At 44.6% G+C, this 18,308-nt stretch overlaps 1 protein-coding gene across 1 annotated transcript in view; it reads right to left on the bottom strand.

Annotated features, from left to right (window-relative positions):
* LOC139411902 (sperm-tail PG-rich repeat containing 2) overlaps positions 1-18,308 on the bottom strand; it is an 82,640-nt gene that overhangs the window by 5,182 nt on the left and 59,150 nt on the right. Inside the window, exons 11-12 of the mRNA XM_071158654.1 lie at positions 7,893-8,061; positions 4,917-5,032 (exon numbers count right to left, since the gene is read on the bottom strand). Coding sequence (XP_071014755.1) covers positions 4,917-5,032; positions 7,893-8,061 — 285 coding nt within the window. The remainder of the gene's footprint in view (positions 1-4,916; positions 5,033-7,892; positions 8,062-18,308) is intronic.

Consider the following 18,308-nt stretch of genomic DNA (forward strand, 5'->3'; position numbering starts at 1 on the left):
GAGGATGGCTCAATACTGTTCTGTGTTATTGTCACGATGAGGATGGCTCAATACTGTTCTGTGTTAATGTCACGATGAGGATGGCTCAATACTGTTCTGTGTTAATGTCACAATGAGGATGGCTCAATACTGTTCTGTGTTAATGTCACGATGAGGATGGCTCAATACTGTTCTGTGTTATTGTCACGATGAGGATGGCTCAATACTGTTCTGTGTTAATGTCACGATGAGGATGGCTCAATACTGTTCTGTGTTAATGTCACGATGAGGATGGCTCAATACTGTTCTGTGTTAATGTCACGATGAGGATGGCTCAATACTGTTCTGTGTTAATGTCACGATGAGGATGGCTCAATACTGTTCTGTGTTAATGTCACGATGAGGATGGCTCAATACTGCTCTGTGTTAATGTCACGATGAGGATGGCTCAATACTGTTCTGTGTTAATGTCACGATGAGGATGGCTCAATACTGTTCTGTGTTATTGTCACGATGAGGATGGCTCAATACTGTTCTGTGTTAATGTCACGATGAGGATGGCTCAATACTGTTCTGTGTTAATGTCACGATGAGGATGGCTCAATACTGTTCTGTGTTAATGTCACGATGAGGATGGCTCAATACTGTTCTGTGTTAATGTCACGATGAGGATGGCTCAATACTGTTCTGTGTTAATGTCACGATGAGGATGGCTCAATACTGTTCTGTGTTAATGTCACGATGAGGATGGCTCAATACTGCTCTGTGTTAATGTCACGATGAGGATGGCTCAATACTGTTCTGTGTTAATGTCACGATGAGGATGGCTCAATACTGCTCTGTGTTAATGTCACGATGAGTGTTTGAAAGATACCCTTTGTTTTGATCTTTTCAAATACTCTCAGTGTTTGCTTAAGTCTGCCTGGAGAGCCACTGACATGCAGATGACTCAACACTACAGTGCCTTGCGAAAGTATTCGGCCCCCTTGAACTTTGCGACCTTTTGCCACATTTCAGGCTTCAAACATAAAGATATAAAACTGTATTTTTTTGTGAAGAATCAACAACAAGTGGGACACAATCATGAAGTGGAACGACATTTATTGGCTATTTCAAACTTTTTTAACAAATCAAAAACTGAAAAATTGGGCGTGCAAAATTATTCAGCCCCCTTAAGTTAATACTTTGTAGCGCCACCTTTTGCTGTGATTACAGCTGTAAGTCACTTGGGGTATGTCTCTATCAGTTTTGCACATCGAGAGACTGACATTTTTTCCCATTCCTCCTTGCAAAACAGCTCGAGCTCAGTGAGGTTGGATGGAGAGCATTTGTGAACAGCAGTTTTTAGTTCTTTCCACAGATTCTCGATTGGATTCAGGTCTGGACTTTGACTTGGCCATTCTAACACCTGGATATGTTTATTTTTGAACCATTCCATTGTAGATTTTGCTTTATGTTTTGGATCATTGTCTTGTTGGAAGACAAATCTCCGTCCCAGTCTAAGGTCTTTTGCAGACTCCATCAGGTTTTCTTCCAGAATGGTCCTGTATTTGGCTCCATCCATCTTCCCATCAATTTTAACCATCTTCCCTGTCCCTGCTGAAGAAAAGCAGGCCCAAACCATGATGCTGCCACCACCATGTTTGACAGTGGGGATGGTGTGTTCAGGGTGATGAGCTGTGTTGCTTTTACGCCAAACATAACGTTTTGCATTGTTGCCAAAAAGTTCAATTTTGGTTTCATCTGACCAGAGCACCTTCTTCCACATGTTTGGTGTGTCTCCCAGGTGGCTCGTGGCAAACTTTAAACAACACTTTTTATGGATATCTTTAAGAAATGGCTTTCTTCTTGCCACTCTTCCATAAAGGCCAGATTTGTGCAATATACGACTGATTGTTGTCCTATGGACAGAGTCTCCCACCTCAGCTGTAGATCTCTGCAGTTCATCCAGAGTGATCATGGGCCTCTTGGCTGCATCTCTGATCAGTCTTCTCCTTGTATGAGCTGAAAGTTTAGAGGGACGGCCAGGTCTTGGTAGATTTGCAGTGGTCTGATACTCCTTCCATTTCAATATTATCGCTTGCACAGTGCTCCTTGGGATGTTTAAAGCTTGGGAAATCTTTTTGTATCCAAATCCGGCTTTAAACTTCTTCACAACAGTATCTCGGACCTGCCTGGTGTGTTCCTTGTTCTTCATGATGCTCTCTGCGCTTTTAACGGACCTCTGAGACTATCACAGTGCAGGTGCATTTATACGGAGACTTGATTACACACAGGTGGATTGTATTTATCATCATTGGTCATTTAGGTCAACATTGGATCATTCAGAGATCCTCACTGAACTTCTGGAGAGAGTTTGCTGCACTGAAAGTAAAGGGGCTGAATAATTTTGCACGCCCAATTTTTCAGTTTTTGATTTGTTAAAAAAGTTTGAAATATCCAATAAATGTCGTTCCACTTCATGATTGTGTCCCACTTGTTGTTGATTCTTCACAAAAAAATACAGTTGTATATCTTTATGTTTGAAGCCTGAAATGTGGCAAAAGGTGGCAAAGTTCAAGGGGGCCGAATACTTTCGCAAGGCACTGTAAAAGCATTATATTTGGGACAAATCATTCACTAAACCCTAAACCTCAACTATATCTTGTAATAAATAATGTGGAAATTGAGCAAGTTGAGGTGACTAAACTGCTTGGAGTAACCCTGGATTGTAAACTGTCATGGTCGAAACATATTGATATAACAGTATAATAAAGCACTGCTCTACCTTCTTAACAACACTATCAACAAGGCAGGTCCTACAGGCCCTAGTTTCTACCTTCTTAACAACACTATCAACAAGGCAGGTCCTACAGGCCCTAGTTTCTACCTTCTTAACAACACTATCAACATCCAGGTCCTACAGGCCCTAGTTTTGTCGCACCTGGACTACTGTTCAGTCATGTGCCACAAAGGGGGACTTAGGAAAATTGCAATTGGCTCAGAACAGGGCAGCGCGGCTGGCTGTAAAATGTACATGGAGAGATAACATTAATAATATGCATGTCAATCTCTCATGGCTCAAAGTGGAGGACAGATTGACTTCATCACTACTTGTTTTTGGAATAGGTGTTGACAAGCTGAATGCAATTTGGTGTCTGTATAAACTACAGGCACACAGCTCGGACACCCATGCATACCCCACAAGACATGCCACCAGAGGTCTCTTCACAGTCCCCAAGTCCAGAACAGACTGTGGGAGGCGCACAGTACTACATAGAGCCATGACTACATGGAACTCTATTCCACATCAAGTAACTGATGCAAACAGCAGAATTTGATTTAAAAAAACAGATAAAAATACACCTTATGGAACAGCGGGGACTGTGAAGAGACACACACACATGCACAGATACACGCATACACACACACACGCTAGCACACGCACTCTACACACAGGTAAATTGTAATATTGTTGCATGGTGTGTTGTGTATGTGGTGGTGTGTCAGTGTTATATGATATACTGTTTTATCTTTTGTTTAAGTGTAATGTAACTGTGTGTGTTTGGACCCCAGGAAGAGTAGCTGCTGCCTTGGCAGGAACTAATGGAGATCTATAACAAACCCCAGGAAGAGTAGCTGCTGCCTTGGCAGGAACTAATGGGGATCTATAACAAATCCCAGGAAGAGTAGCTGCTGCCTTGGCAGGAACTAATGGGGATCTATAACAAATCCCAGGAAGAGTAGCTGCTGCCTTGGCAGGAACTAATGGGGATCCAAACCAAACCCCAGGAAGAGTAGCTGCTGCCTTGGCAGGAACTAATGGGGATCCATAATAAACCCCAGGAAGAGTATCTGCTGCCTTGGCAGGAACTCATGGAGATGCATAACAAACCCCATGAAGAGTAGCTGCTGCCTTGGCAGGAACATCTCGGGGATCTATAACAAATCCCAGGAAGAGTAGCTGCTGCCTTGGCAGGAACTAATGGGGATCCAAACCAAACCCCAGGAAGAGTAGCTGCTGCCTTGGCAGGAACTAATGGGGATCCATAATAAACCCCAGGAAGAGTATCTGCTGCCTTGGCAGGAACTCATGGAGATGCATAACAAACCCCATGAAGAGTAGCTGCTGCCTTGGCAGGAACATCTCGGGGATCTATAACAAACCCCATGAAGAGTAGCTGCTGCCTTGGCAGGAACTAATGGGGATCTATAACAAACCCCAGGAAGAGTAGCTGCTGCCTTGGCAGGAACTAATGGGGATCCAAACCAAACCCCAGGAAGAGTAGCTGCTGCCTTGGCAGGAACTAATGGGGATCTATAACAAACCCCAGGAAGAGTAGCTGCTGCCTTGGCAGGAACTCATGGGGATCCAAACCAAACCCCAGGAAGAGTAGCTGCTGCCTTGGCAGGAACTAATGGGGATCCATAATAAACCCCAGGAAGAGTAGCTGCTGCCTTGGCAGGAACTAAAGGGGATCCATAATAAACCCCAGGAAGAGTAGCTGCTGCCTTGGCAGGAACTCATGGGGATCCAAACCAAACCCCAGGAAGAGTAGCTGCTGCCTTGGCAGGAACTCATGGGGATCCAAACCAAACCCCAGGAAGAGTAGCTGCTGCCTTGGCAGGAACTAATGGGGATCCATAATAAACCCCAGGAAGAGTAGCTGCTGCCTTGGCAGGAACTAATGGGGATCCATAATAAACCCCAGGAAGAGTAGCTGCTGCCTTGGCAGGAACTCATGGAGATGCATAATAAAAAACAAATACAAAAAATGCAGCCATTTTGGGACTTTTCTATTGGTTTATTAAGATAGGCAAGCTCAAAAAGTCACAAATAAAGTGTTTGAATCGATTTTGAAACCGAGATTCTTATAATGTTGGGGCAATTCATGTACGTTTAAGCATCTCAGGTAGACTGATGTTACATGGTAAAAGCTAGTCTGATAGTGAGTTACCTCATAGGTGCCTGGGCCGGGGTTGGTGTTCTTGGGGCCTTTGAAGCGATCCTCCCTGGACACGATCAGAGACATCTGGGGACTGGACTTGATGTCAGGACTATACTGACCTGGACCTGGTGAACAGAGGAGAGGAAAGTAGAGGAGAGGGAGAGGAGGAGAGGAGGACAGGAGGAGTGGAGAGGGAGAAGAGAGGGAAAGGAGAGGAGGAGAGGGAGAGGGAGAGGAGAGGGAGAGGAGGAGAGGAGAGGGAGAGGAGAGAACAGGAGGAGAGGGAGAGGAGAGGAGAGGAGAGGGAGAGGAGGAGAGGAGAATATAATAGAATAGAGGAGAATATAATAGATGAGAATAGAATAGAGGAGAATAGAATAGAGAAGAATAGAATAGAATAGAATAGAGGAGAATAGAGGAGAGGAGAATAGAGGAGAATAGAGGAGAAGAGGGGAGAATTAAAGAGGGAGAATAGAGGAGAGGAGAGAAGAGGACATTAGCAATGAACAATAAAATAGAGGCGAGGAGGGAAGGGGATAGGAGAGGAGGGGAAGGGGAGAGAAGGGAAGGGGGAGAGGAGATGAGATGAGAGGGGGGAGAGGAGATGAGAGGGGGAAGACGAAAAGAGAGGGGGGGAGAGGAGATGTGAGGGAGGGAGGGAAGGGGAGAGGAGGGGGGGTGGAGAGGAGAGGAGGGGGAGAGGGAGAGGATAGGTGAGGGAAGGAGAGGGGGAGAGGAGAGGAGGGGATAGGAGAGGGGAGGGGAGAGGAGAAGTGGGGAGAGGAGGGGGAAGGAGAGGGGGAGAGGAGAGGAGGGGATAGGATAGGAGAGGGGAGAGGAGAAGAGGGGGAGAGGAGGGGGAAGGAGAGGGGGACAGGAGAGTCAGGCTCTGAGTCTCATCACCATAAACCATTCATATTCCAATAAGATACCACTTGAGAAGAAAAGTGTAGAGTAGGGATTGAGCTAACTCTCAACAACTCACTCACTCGGTCACTGATGTAAACAACAAATGATCCTAGCAATACAGAGTGAATGAAAACATGACGAGGTAATACAACTGTTTAAGTATGCTAGATGACATTTGGACTAAATGATGAAAACAAGGTTGAGGAAGAAAATTTAACCGGTAAGCCTGGGGGTTCCCGCGCTGGGTTTCCCAATCACTTGTCTGACCCCCAGCTAACTCAAAGGTGCTTACCGCCACAGAAAAATTTGATTGGTTTCTAGAGTTATTTTGCATTCTAAACATTCCCATTTCACCTGGAGCAGATTCCGTGTCATAGAGCCCATTTCTACCGCAGCCATTGGGTGACTGCAGAAGTATACACCTAATATTGTTGAACATATTCCAATCAAGTTGACATCAAAATGTGATTGGAAAAAGGCATGGATGAGGGGTGAAATAATACCCCATATTCTGAAATGCAAATGAAATAATGGCTGAAATGAACTCGCTATGTGTTTGAGAACACACTTTGCACACAGCCAGATCTATTTATATGCAAATCAATCTCTTGTTAAGGGGTTGAGTCTTGGGTAAAATAGGTTGCATAAATTATCCATATAAGTCATGAATCTTTTTTTGAAAGAACATTTGCAATGAAAGTATAATTGAAGTAACAATTAGGCTAACCACAAAGAGAAACGGACACTGTATTTGAATGGAAGGACATTGGTCTCCTCAACAAGCCCAGTCTATTGTCTCCTCAACAAACCCAGTCTACAGTCTCCTCAACTAGCCCAGTCTATTGTCTCCTCAACAAGCCCAGTCTATTGTCTCCTCAACAAGCCCAGTCTATTGTCTCCTCAACAAGCCCAGTCTACAGTCTCCTCAACAAGCCCAGTCTATTGTCTCCTCAACAAGCCCAGTCTATTGTCTCCTCAACAAGCCCAGTCTATTGTCTCCTCAACAAACCCAGTCTATTGTCTCCTCAACAAACCCAGTCTACAGTCTCCTCAACAAACCCAGTCTACAGTCTCCTCAACAAACCCAGTCTATTGTCTCCTCAACAAGCCCAGTCTATTGACTCCTCAACAAACCCAGTCTATTGTCTCCTCAACAAGCCCAGTCTATTGTCTCCTCAACAAGCCCAGTCTATTGTCTCCTCAACAAGCCCAGTCTACAGTCTCCTCAAAAAGCCCAGTCTATTGTCTCCTCAACAAGCCCAGTCTACAGTCTCCTCAACAAGCCCAGTCTATTGTCTCCTCAACAAGCCCAGTCTATTGTCTCCTCAACAAGCCCAGTCTACAGTCTCCTCAAAAAGCCCAGTCAATTGTCTCCTCAACAAGCCCAGTCTACAGTCTCCTCAACAAGCCCAGTCTATTGTCTCCTCAACAAGCCCAGTCTATTGTCTCCTCAACAAGCCCAGTCTATTGTCTCCTCAACAAGCCCAGTCTATTGTCTCCTCAACAAGCCCAGTCTATTGTCTCCTCAACAAGCCCAGTCTATTGTTTCCTCAACAAGCCCAGTCTACAGTCTCCTCAACAAGCCCAGTCTATTGTCTCCTCAACAAGCCCAGTCTACAGTCACTTTCTAGCTATTAGTTCAGTTGATTTGACTCAACATCACTTTAATGAAATGAATAAAGAGTAAAAGAAATCAGATCCGCTAGAAAGCAGCATGTTGAGCAGTGCTTAAACCTTGACGGTCAGTACGGTAGCCCGCTACAGTGTGAAGATACAGATCTAGGATCAGCTTTCCCTGCCACAATCTTAACTTTTAACCATTAGTGGGGATAAAGCAAAACTGACCCAAGATCAGTGTCTAGGGGGCAACTTCACACTACACCACAGTGTAGCCTACAGCAGTGGTTCCCAACCCTGTTCACTCAGGCCCCCGTTCCAGCATTGGGGAACATCCTGATGCACCACCCAATTTCAAAATTACACCTTGTGCATTCTACTATTACAACTTTCAGGAGTAAGTTGAGAGCCGGAGTTCCTAGGGGGCCCCACAGTTTGGGAACCACTGGTCTAGAGTACCTGGGAAGTCCGGATCGTAGCTCAAGAAGGAAGAGTGTCTGGGTGCTGCGCTCAGGAATGAGCTCTGGCGTCTCCTGCCCCCCTCGCTCCTGGGTTCTGAGAAGGAGGCGCGGCCATACGTCTTCTCAAAAGACTCCCGCACGTTGTAGGAGCTGGGAGGAGGGGTGTCCTGGAGAGAAGAAGAAGAAGACTTTATTGTCCATTAACTGGTAGAAAACAACCCTTTTTTTTATGCTCACAACCCCAGAACCCGAGAGGGGTTGGAAGCAATGGGTCTGGCGCAGAGCAGCACCCCTGGAGAAATTGAAGGGGGTTACGTGCCTTTCTCAAGGTCACAACACAGAGAGATGACGATATGGTTACAACACAGAGAGATGACGATATGGTTACAACACAGAGAGATGACGATATGGTTACAACACAGAAAGATGACGATATAGTTACAACACAGAGAAATGACGATATGACCACAACACAGAGAGATGACGATATGACCACAACACAGAGTAATGACGATATGAAGGTGTGCCAATCCAGACGAACAGAGAGGAGAAATGGAGAGGAGGAACAGAGAGGAGGAACAGAGAGGAATGGAGAGGAGGAACAGGGAGGAGGAATGGAGAGGAGGAACGGAGAGGATGAACAGAGAGGAGGAACAAAGAGGAGGAACTGAGAGGAGGAACAGGGAGGAACAGAGAGGAGGAACAGAGAGGAGGAACAGAGAGGAGGAACAGGGAGGAACAGAGAGGAGGAACAGAGAGGAGGAACAGGGTGGAACAGAGAGGAGGAACAGGGAGGAAAGGAGAGGAGGAACAGAGAGGAGGAACAAAGAGGAGGAACAGAGAGGAGGAACAGAGAGGAGGAACAGATGAGAGGACAGGGAGTGAAGTATACTGATATAGAAATATGATTTGGGTTTTCTCACCAGAATAAATTTGCTCAACATTTTGACTGATCCAGACAATAAGCATTTTTATTTTAATTATCAAATCCTTCGGTATGACCTTGGCTGCAATAACACTGGTCTGAGAAGTCAACAGACACCATAGCCTTCTCTGACATCCTAGCTGATTGGCTCACCACAAAAAATTGTGACGGGAACATCTGACAGGCACTCCTATCAATAACATGTTTCTTGTCTAACGACATCGTCCATTCACAGTACAGTGGGATCTAATGAGCGATCCTGTTCCCTCCATGGGGCTGTTGGCTGGCCCTCAGTAGCCTCTCTACAGGGGGGGCCTCATTACATACAATAAATGACCCTTCAGCCTGACATAATAACAATTAATAATAATAATAACAACTGACCACACCAGCCTGTCAACATCACAACACTGACTAAATCACTCATTGGCTGTAATGACCAGACACCAGACAAGAAAGACACATATCTTAAATATGACCTGAGAAAACTACAATTATAAATGACTATGAATAATGTCATTACGAGTCATATGGATTATCTGTCTAAACCAGGAAGGAGATGTGTATTTTTCCAACCTAGCACTACTTGGTTTCAAACGATATCTCCTTCCTCTTCCCATTCACTCCACCCTGAATTCCAGCTCCTTCCCGCTGGACGCAGATACAGACTACCTAAGGTTGAAAAAAAAAGAAGTTATCTTTTATTCCGAATGCAATTTTGCAACTTAACAAAATGTTGGACTAATTGCTCTTAGCACTTGCACTATGAAATCGCACTGACCCTGCCTAATTGTTTGTAAATATCCTTTGTTATTTATTGTACATTTCTAGATGTTGTATGTTTTATGACTGCTGCAAGATTACCTCGTTGATGACATTACACAACACAGAGAGATGACGATATGGTCACAACTCAGAGACACAGAGAGATGACGATATGGTCACAACACAGAGAGATGACGATATGGTCACAACACAGAGAGATGACGATATGGTCACAACACAGAGAGATGACGATATGGTCACAACACAGAGAGATGACGATATGGTCACAACACAGAAAGATGACGATATGGTCACAACACAGAGAGATGACGATATGGTCACAACTCAGAGACACAGAGAGATGACGATATGGTCACAACACAGAAAGATGACGATATGGTCACAACACAGAGACACAGAGAGATGACGATATGGTCACAACACAGAGAGATGACGATATAGTTACAACACAGAGAGATGACGATATGGTCACAACTCAGAGAGATGACGATATGGTCACAACACAGAGAGATGACGATATGGTCACAACACAGAGAGATGACGATATGATTACAAGACAGAGAGATGACGATATGAAGGTGAGAGGAAAGCTGTGGCTAGTAGCAAATGAAAATGGCACTGAAATGAATTGAATGATCGAGATGGAAATTATAGGTTGGCTGTACCTGTGAGGCTATACCTGTGAAGGTCGGCTGAAATGATAGGTTGGCTGTACCTGTGAGGCTATACCTGTGAAGGCCGGCTGAAATGATAGGTTGGCTGTACCTGTGAGGCTATACCTGTGAAGGCCGGCTGAAATGATAGGTTGGCTGTACCTGTGAGGCTATACCTGTGAAGGCCGGCTGAAATTATAGGTTGGCTGTACTTGTGAGGCTATACCTGTGAAGGCTGGCTGAAATGACAGGTTGGCTGTACCTGTGAGGCTATACCTGTGAAGGTCGGCTGAAATGATAGGTTGGCTGTACCTGTGAGGCTATACCTGTGAAGGCCGGCTGAAATGACAGGTTGGCTGTACCTGTGAGGCTATACCTGTGAAGGCCGGCTGAGAACTTTTTCTAACAATATTACACATTTCATTTGTCCTCTCCTGTCTGTCACGGAGCCCCAATATGGCTGTAATTACACCTGATGGGAATTTAACTACCGTTCTCACCACCTCTCACCTATTGACAGTAGTCACAATACACTTAATTACAGAGCAGTGCGCCAGCCACGTCTGTCCAATTTATCTCTCTCGTTTATCGCCATCTATATGCATTTAGAAGTTTCTTTTAACGAGTGCTCTGACATGAAACATAATGACATGGAATACTGATGTGATTTCCCCCCGATTAGCGTCTAGACGTGTTGTCACCAACTAGATGTTTTGCGATTCTTTTCGACACTGAAGAATATAGAGAATTCAAACTAGGACAAGTCAATTGGTTAATTGGGCATGTGTTTAGAATGGGAGCTGTTATGGATTCCCTATTGTTCCGGTTGAGTTCAGAGGTCAGAATTCAAAGAATGTTTTTTTTTGACTGGTCAGAAAGGTAAAGAGAGTGTAATGCCAGAGTCTGGCTTAGCGGGAGTGCGGCTGACTTCACATGCCCCCAGACGGGGGGGGCTGTCCCTGAGTCCACCTTTCCTAGCTGCCATCTCCCCGTCTAGTCCTATCGATGACAATAATTAATCAATCTCAATAAAATAAAACATCTGAAATAGAAAGAAAGAAACAGGTCAGAGTTGAAGTGAACCAATGATTCCACCTTCGTGGGACATGTACTAATCACCTACTATGATTCCTTCCTCAGAACAAGCTCTACGTGAAGACGGGGGGAGGGGGGGGGGGGGGGGTTCTGAATCCCAAATGGCATCCTATTCCCAACATAGGTGAACTACTTAATATGTATGACCTTACAGGTTCTGGTCAAAAGTAGTGCACTATATAGTGTGCCATTTGGGATGAAGCCAGACCTTTTTTAGCTCTGCCTGACAGCCTCACACTAAAGACCATGTGTGTGACATGAACAGTGTACCAGCCATTCCTCTTTTTCTCAGCTCACAGTAGAAGACTATTCCTCATCTCATTAAACCCTCCCCATTAAACAATGACAAAGTTATTTTCAGATGAGGCGGCCATTTCATTTTTCCACCCCATAAATACTGGGCTATATTTATAGTGTATGTTTCATTGAAGCTTCTGCACACTCAGCCGCAGTGGTTAAATAATCGTTTTCTGCTTTATTTAGTTCAAGGGGAGGAATTTGGTGTTCTAATGGGCTCTTAGATGGATCATAAAACCACAGGAATGATAGGGAATCACCATATGCTTGTAGTAGGGTTTTATAGATACTGTACTATGATGGCGACCGATCTGCTGCCGTCTTCCTCCTTCTTCTCTCTCTCCCATAAATGTGTCTGACATAAATCAAACCGGGACTTTCTCACAGAACCAGATGAGGTATTTTATATTCTATGTTTACATATCCGTGATGTGTTGTGAAAACAGGGGAGTGCATAAATTCTCTTATCGTAGCAACAATTACGAATACAAAACTACGAACAAATGTGAAAATGTACACACTCGCTACTTTAAGTTGCTCTGGATAAGAGCGTCTGCTAAATTACTAAAAATGTCAATGTAAAAATGAAGCAGAGAAGGACATTCTAGTCAAAGGGTGAAGAGATTTAACACATCAATTCGTTCAGTCTTTTGATGGCTTGTTCCTCTCTCCTTCTCCCATTCCCTCTCTTCCCCCCCTCCCTCCCTGAACTTCACCTCCCTCTCTCAGTCGTTCCTTTGTCATCACTTTGTATTCCCTCTCTTCCCCCTCCCTTCACCACACCTCCCCCTCTCGGTCTTCTCTTTCTTTCTCTAGCTCATCTGGCGGTGAGCGGAGTGACCTGGCTTTGGCAGTGGAGAATCCTAGGCAACCACCAGGCAGCTATACTGTTGGCCCCACAGCTGGGTCCACTCAGCTACCAGACTAACAGACTGTCTGCAGCCTCTTGGCTGTATAAACAGGCAGCAGCCCTAAACCGCACCGGGCCTCGTCCCGTCACTGTTACCAACACGCTCCCAGCATCCCCCTCACCTGTTCCTCCACACACAGCTGTCTACACACACAGCTGTCTCCCACATGTTCCTCCACATTCCATGAGGAAGAGAAGGGGAAGGAAAGAGGGGGGGGGGGGGGGGTATATAGCACAGAAAAATAAGATTCAGGAGAAAGATCTCCCTGGTATTCCGCCGTAGGACAGAACTGTGCATTGCCTACTGATAGGGATGATGTGAAAGCAGCAACATGGAGGTATGGTGTAATCCAGACGCCGTATTATAATCTTGAAGAGCGTGAAAAACATCAGTCGGACAGCAGGTCAAAGAATAACTTTTTGCTGTAGTTCTTGCAAGGCCCCAAGCCTCTGTTTTTAAACATGATGTCAGAACAGAGACACTGTGATAGATATATGTCTCAAAGTCAGGGATTTGTTGGTTCTTTGCTGTGAGGGTTTTGTTGGTTCTTTGCTATGAGGGTTTTGTTGGTTCTTTGCTATGAGGGTTTTGTTGGGTCTTTGCTGTGAGGGATTTGTTGGTTCTTTGCTGTGAGGGATTTGTTGGGTCTTTGCTGTGAGGGATTTGTTGGGTCTTTGCTGTGAGGGATTGGTTGGGTCTTTGCTGTGAGGGATTGGTTGGGTCTTTGCTGTGAGGGATTTGTTGGGTCTTTGCTGTGAGGGATTGGTTGGGTCTTTGCTATGAGGGATTTGTTGGGTCTTTGCTGTAAGGGATTTGTTGGTTCTTTGCTGTGAGGGATTTGTTGGGTCTTTGCTGTGAGGGATTTGTTGGGTCTTTGCTGTGAGGGATTTGTTGGGTCTTTGCTGTGAGGGATTTGTTGGGTCTTTGCTGTGAGCAGAGTTGGAGAGTAACAGATCACAAAAAACGGTAACTGTAATCATTTAATTTACCAGCAAAAATATTGTAATCAGATTACAGATACTTTTGAAAAACTAGATGATTACTTCGAGGATTACTTTTAAATCCAGAATGGATGTTCGTGAGAAGAAAAAAAAATGGACCACTATGATGTCAGAGACCACTGTGATGTCAGAGACCACTATGATGTCAGAGACCACTATGATGTCAGAGACCACTATGATGACACACCAAATGTGTTTGATGGATTGCTGGAAAAGAGCAGGAGGCTACAGTCCAAGCTATGTCTTCCGATGGTGCAACTGCTGTCGGCATCCAAATATTATCCAACTTGAATAAAAGCTTGGAGGTAAGGATGACAGCAGTGGTTTAGTCTACGGCGATACAGATATCACTTATTATTGATATCTACATAACACATTGATGTGAATCACACTGCTGCTCTCTCATTTAGATATTTGCGCCTTACGGATTGTGGTTGTTGTGGATGGCTGTTCACAAATCTAAATGTGTATTTGAACCCAATAATGGTTGAATTCAAGAAGTTTAAGCTGCCTATCAATCATTGATTAGAAACCAGTGGACAGCCAGTAAAAATGTGCTCTTGCAACAGCTGCACAGTGTGGATCCCAGCCTATGGAACAACAGCTGCACAGTGTGGATCCCAGCCTATGGAACAACAGCTGCACAGTGTGGATCCCAGCCTATGGAACAACAGCTGCACAGTGTGGATCCCAGCCTATGGAACAACAGCTGCACAGTGCGGATCCCAGCCTATGGAACAACAGCTGCACAGTGCGGATCTCAGCCTATGGAACAACAGCTGCACAGTGCGGATCTCAGCTTATGGAATAAAAGTGGGGTTTTATTGCTCAATCTAATTCATGCTGATAAAAAAATACATCCATAGACCTAATGGACAGAAGCTTAAACTCGAACACTTCTGATAGACTTAAAGGGGAAATCTGTAGTTGCCACATCCATTTTTGGACTTTTAAATTATAATAATATCCATTGATTCTTGAAGAATATAATTTAGTTCAACTGTCGTATCAGAACACCAAATAAAAGCTTGTATTTCTCCAATGTTTGTAAACAAAGTAAATGTAAACAAACACTGTATAGCCTCATAACATGGTTAAAACAATAACTGACATCATGGAGGGTCAGTCCTCGCATCCATAGCTCTGTCTATTAATCTGAGAGTGGTTACATTTCTCCAGGCCCATCCCTCAGCTTTTTACTGAAACAGAGGCGGAGCGACCGTTTTGTTATTGTTTCATCTGTGGATTTGTCCTTTAAACAGCTGAATATTATTATCAAGATCTCAAAGTGTCACCAACTAAAAGGTAAACAATAGGCCTATAGCAAATGGCATTACTTTTTACATGTAAATAGCACTTTTCAGTAGTAGTCAAAGCATGCCATTCCATGAGCGCAGCATTTATTTCAATGAGACCAATCAGTCCTCCGATGACAACATCGTAAACAACAGAGTAGGGCTGGCTAAACTGTCCTTAGTTTTGGGGTCACGCTCAGGTAAAACAATTAGGCTAATCTATACTTCCATATTTCCAAGTCCTATTCTTGAACATCAAGGGGTATAACATTTATTGGAATGACTGGAAAACGTTGTTTTTTAATGTAAAGATATAATTGAATCGTATTATTATTATATGTAGTAGAAAGCAATGGGTTAGTAGAAGCCTACATGACCAACCCATAAATTAAAATGTAACATACATGGTATCTATGTAAACTTTGACATTGATTTATCCTGCAATAGATGTCGTTCCATTGGTAACATACATGTGTGTCTTCTTCTAATGCCTCTTAATAAGGAGAAAGTAACCTAAAAGTAACCGAATGTAATCAGATTACATTACTGAGTTTGGGTTATCCAAAAGTTGCGTTACTCATTACAATTCAGGACAGGTAACTAGTAACTGTAACGGATTACATTTATTAAGTAACCTACCCAACCCTGACTGTAAGGGATTTGTTGGGTCTTTGCTGTCATTATTGAAATCAAATCAAAACAGATGCATGCTGTAATCACTTTACAAGTGATCCTTCTCCCAAGTCTGTGACCATTTGCTGACCAATCAGTTATTGCCAGAGTTACGACAAACAATACCATCTATATCCTCCTGCATATCCTACAGTTGAATGTTTTTTTAAAACAGATCAATAGAAATGACATTTTCAAAATGGGGTGTGTTGCTAAGATGAATGATTCTGACATTCAACGGACCAATGGGTGCAGCTCAGGGGCTTCATTGATCAGAAACTAAATTCAAAGTCGGACTCTTGCGCTTAAGGGGGGGTTGAACAACGAGGTAGGGTTCAGTGTAGCTCTGGCCCAAGGAACACACACTAACGACCTGGATCAGAGCTATGTTCAGCGGCACACTCTTGGTGTAAACTCAAAAACAGCAGTGTTAGGAGAGTAATCACAACTTTACAGAGAGAGGGGAGATTTTACACAAACAAGACTGTGATCTTTCCTCAAGCCATAGAGTGCATCCACACATGTCATAAACCCTAAAAGCATGCAGGATCCCCATCTCTACCCCCTCTCTCTTTCTGTTCCTCTGCCTCTAATTCTCTACCCCCTCTCTCTTTCTGTTCCTCTGCCTCTAATTCGCTACCCCCTCTCTCTTTCTGTTCATCTGCCTCTAATTCTCTACCCCCCCTCTCTTCCTGTCTCTCTTCCTATAATTCTCTACCCCCTCTCTCTTTCTGTCTCTCTGCCTCTGATTCTCTACCCCCCCCCCCTCTTCCTGTCTCTCTTCCTATAATTCTCTACCCCCTCTCTCTTTCTGTTCATCTGCCTCTAATTCTCTACCCCCTCTCTCTTTCTGTCTCTCTGCCTCTAATTCTCTACCCCCCCTCTCTTTCTGTCTCTCTTCCTATAATTCTCTAACCCCTCTCTCTTTCTGTCTCTCTGCCTCTAATTCTCTACCCCCCCTCTCTTCCTGTCTCTCTTCCTATAATTCTCTAACCCCTCTCTCTTTCTGTCTCTCTGCCTCTAATTCTCTACCCCCTCTCTTTTTCTGTCTCTCTGCCTGTAATTCTCTACCCCCTCTCTCTTTCTGTCTCTCTTCCTATAATTCTCTACCCCCTCTCTTTTTCTGTCTCTCTTCCTATAATTCTCTACCCCCTCTCTCTTTCTGTCTCTCTGCCTCTAATTCTCTACCCCCTCTCTCTTTCTGTCTCTCTGCCTCTAATTCTCTACCCCTTCTCTCTTTCTGTCTCTCTTCCTATAATTCTCTACCCCCTCTCTATTTCTGTCTCTCTGCCTCTAATCCTCTACCCCCTCTCTTTTTCTGTCTCTCTGCCTCTAATTCTCTACCCCCTCTCTATTTCTGTCTCTCTGCCTCTAATCCTCTACCCCCTCTCTTTTTCTGTCTCTCTTCCTATAATTCTCTACCCCCTCTCTCTTTCTGTCTCTCTGCCTCTAATTCTCTACCCCTTCTCTCTTTCTGTCTCTCTTCCCATACTTCTCTACCCCCTCTCTCTTTCTGTCTCTCTTCCTATAATTCTCTACCACCTCTCTCTTTATGTCTCTCTTCCTATAATTCTCTAACCCCTCTCTCTTTCTGTCTCTCTGCCTCTAATTCTCTACCCCCTCTCTCTTTCTGTCTCTCTGCCTCTAATTCTCTACCCCCTCTCTCTTTCTGTCTCTCTGCCTCTAATTCTCTACCCCCTCTCTCTTTCTGTCTCTCTGCCTCTAATTCTCTACCCCTCTCTCTTTCTGTCTCTCTGCCTCTAATTCTCTACCCCCTCTCTCTTTCTGTCTCTCTGCCTCTAATTCTCTACCCCCTGTCTCTTTCTGTCTCTCTGCCTCTAATCCTCTACCCCCTCTCTCTTTCTGTCTCTCTGCCTCTAATTCTCTACCCCTCTCTCTTTCTGTCTCTCTGCCTCTAATTCTCTACCCCCTCTCTCTTTCTGTCTCTCTGCCTCTAATTCTCTACCCCCTCTCTCTTTCTGTCTCTCTGCCTCTAATCCTCTACCCCCTCTCTCTTTCTGTCTCTCTGCCTCTAATTCTCTACCCCTCTCTCTTTCTGTCTCTCTGCCTCTAATTCTCTACCCCCTCTCTCTTTCTGTCTCTCTGCCTCTGATTCTCTACCCCCCCCCTCTCTTCCTATAATTCTCTACCCCCTCTCTCTTTCTGTCTCTCTTCCTATAATTCTCTACCCCCTCTCTCTTTCTGTCTCTCTGCCTCTAATTCTCTACCCCCTCTCTCTTTCTGTCTCTCTGCCTCTAATTCTCTACCCCTTCTCTCTTCCTATAATTCTCTACCCCCTCTCTATTTCTGTCTCTCTGCCTGTAATTCTCTACCCCCTCTCTCTTTCTGTCTCTCTTCCTATAATTCTCTACCCCCTCTCTCTTTCTGTCTCTCTGCCTCTAATCCTCTACCCCCTCTCTCTTTCTGTCTCTCTGCCTCTAATTCTCTACCCCTCTCTCTTTCTGTCTCTCTGCCTCTAATTCTCTACCCCCTCTCTCTTTCTGTCTCTCTGCCTCTAATTCTCTACCCCCTGTCTCTTTCTGTCTCTCTGCCTCTAATCCTCTACCCCCTCTCTCTTTCTGTCTCTCTGCCTCTAATTCTCTACCCCTCTCTCTTTCTGTCTCTCTGCCTCTAATTCTCTACCCCCTCTCTCTTTCTGTCTCTCTGCCTCTGATTCTCCACCCCCCCCTCTCTTCCTGTCTCTCTTCCTATAATTCTCTACCCCCTCTCTCTTTCTGTCTCTCTTCCTATAATTCTCTACCCCCTCTCTCTTTCTGTC

The sequence above is a fragment of the Oncorhynchus clarkii genome, chromosome 6 (genome assembly GCF_045791955.1).
Source record: "Oncorhynchus clarkii lewisi isolate Uvic-CL-2024 chromosome 6, UVic_Ocla_1.0, whole genome shotgun sequence".
Classification (NCBI taxonomy): domain Eukaryota; kingdom Metazoa; phylum Chordata; class Actinopteri; order Salmoniformes; family Salmonidae; genus Oncorhynchus; species Oncorhynchus clarkii.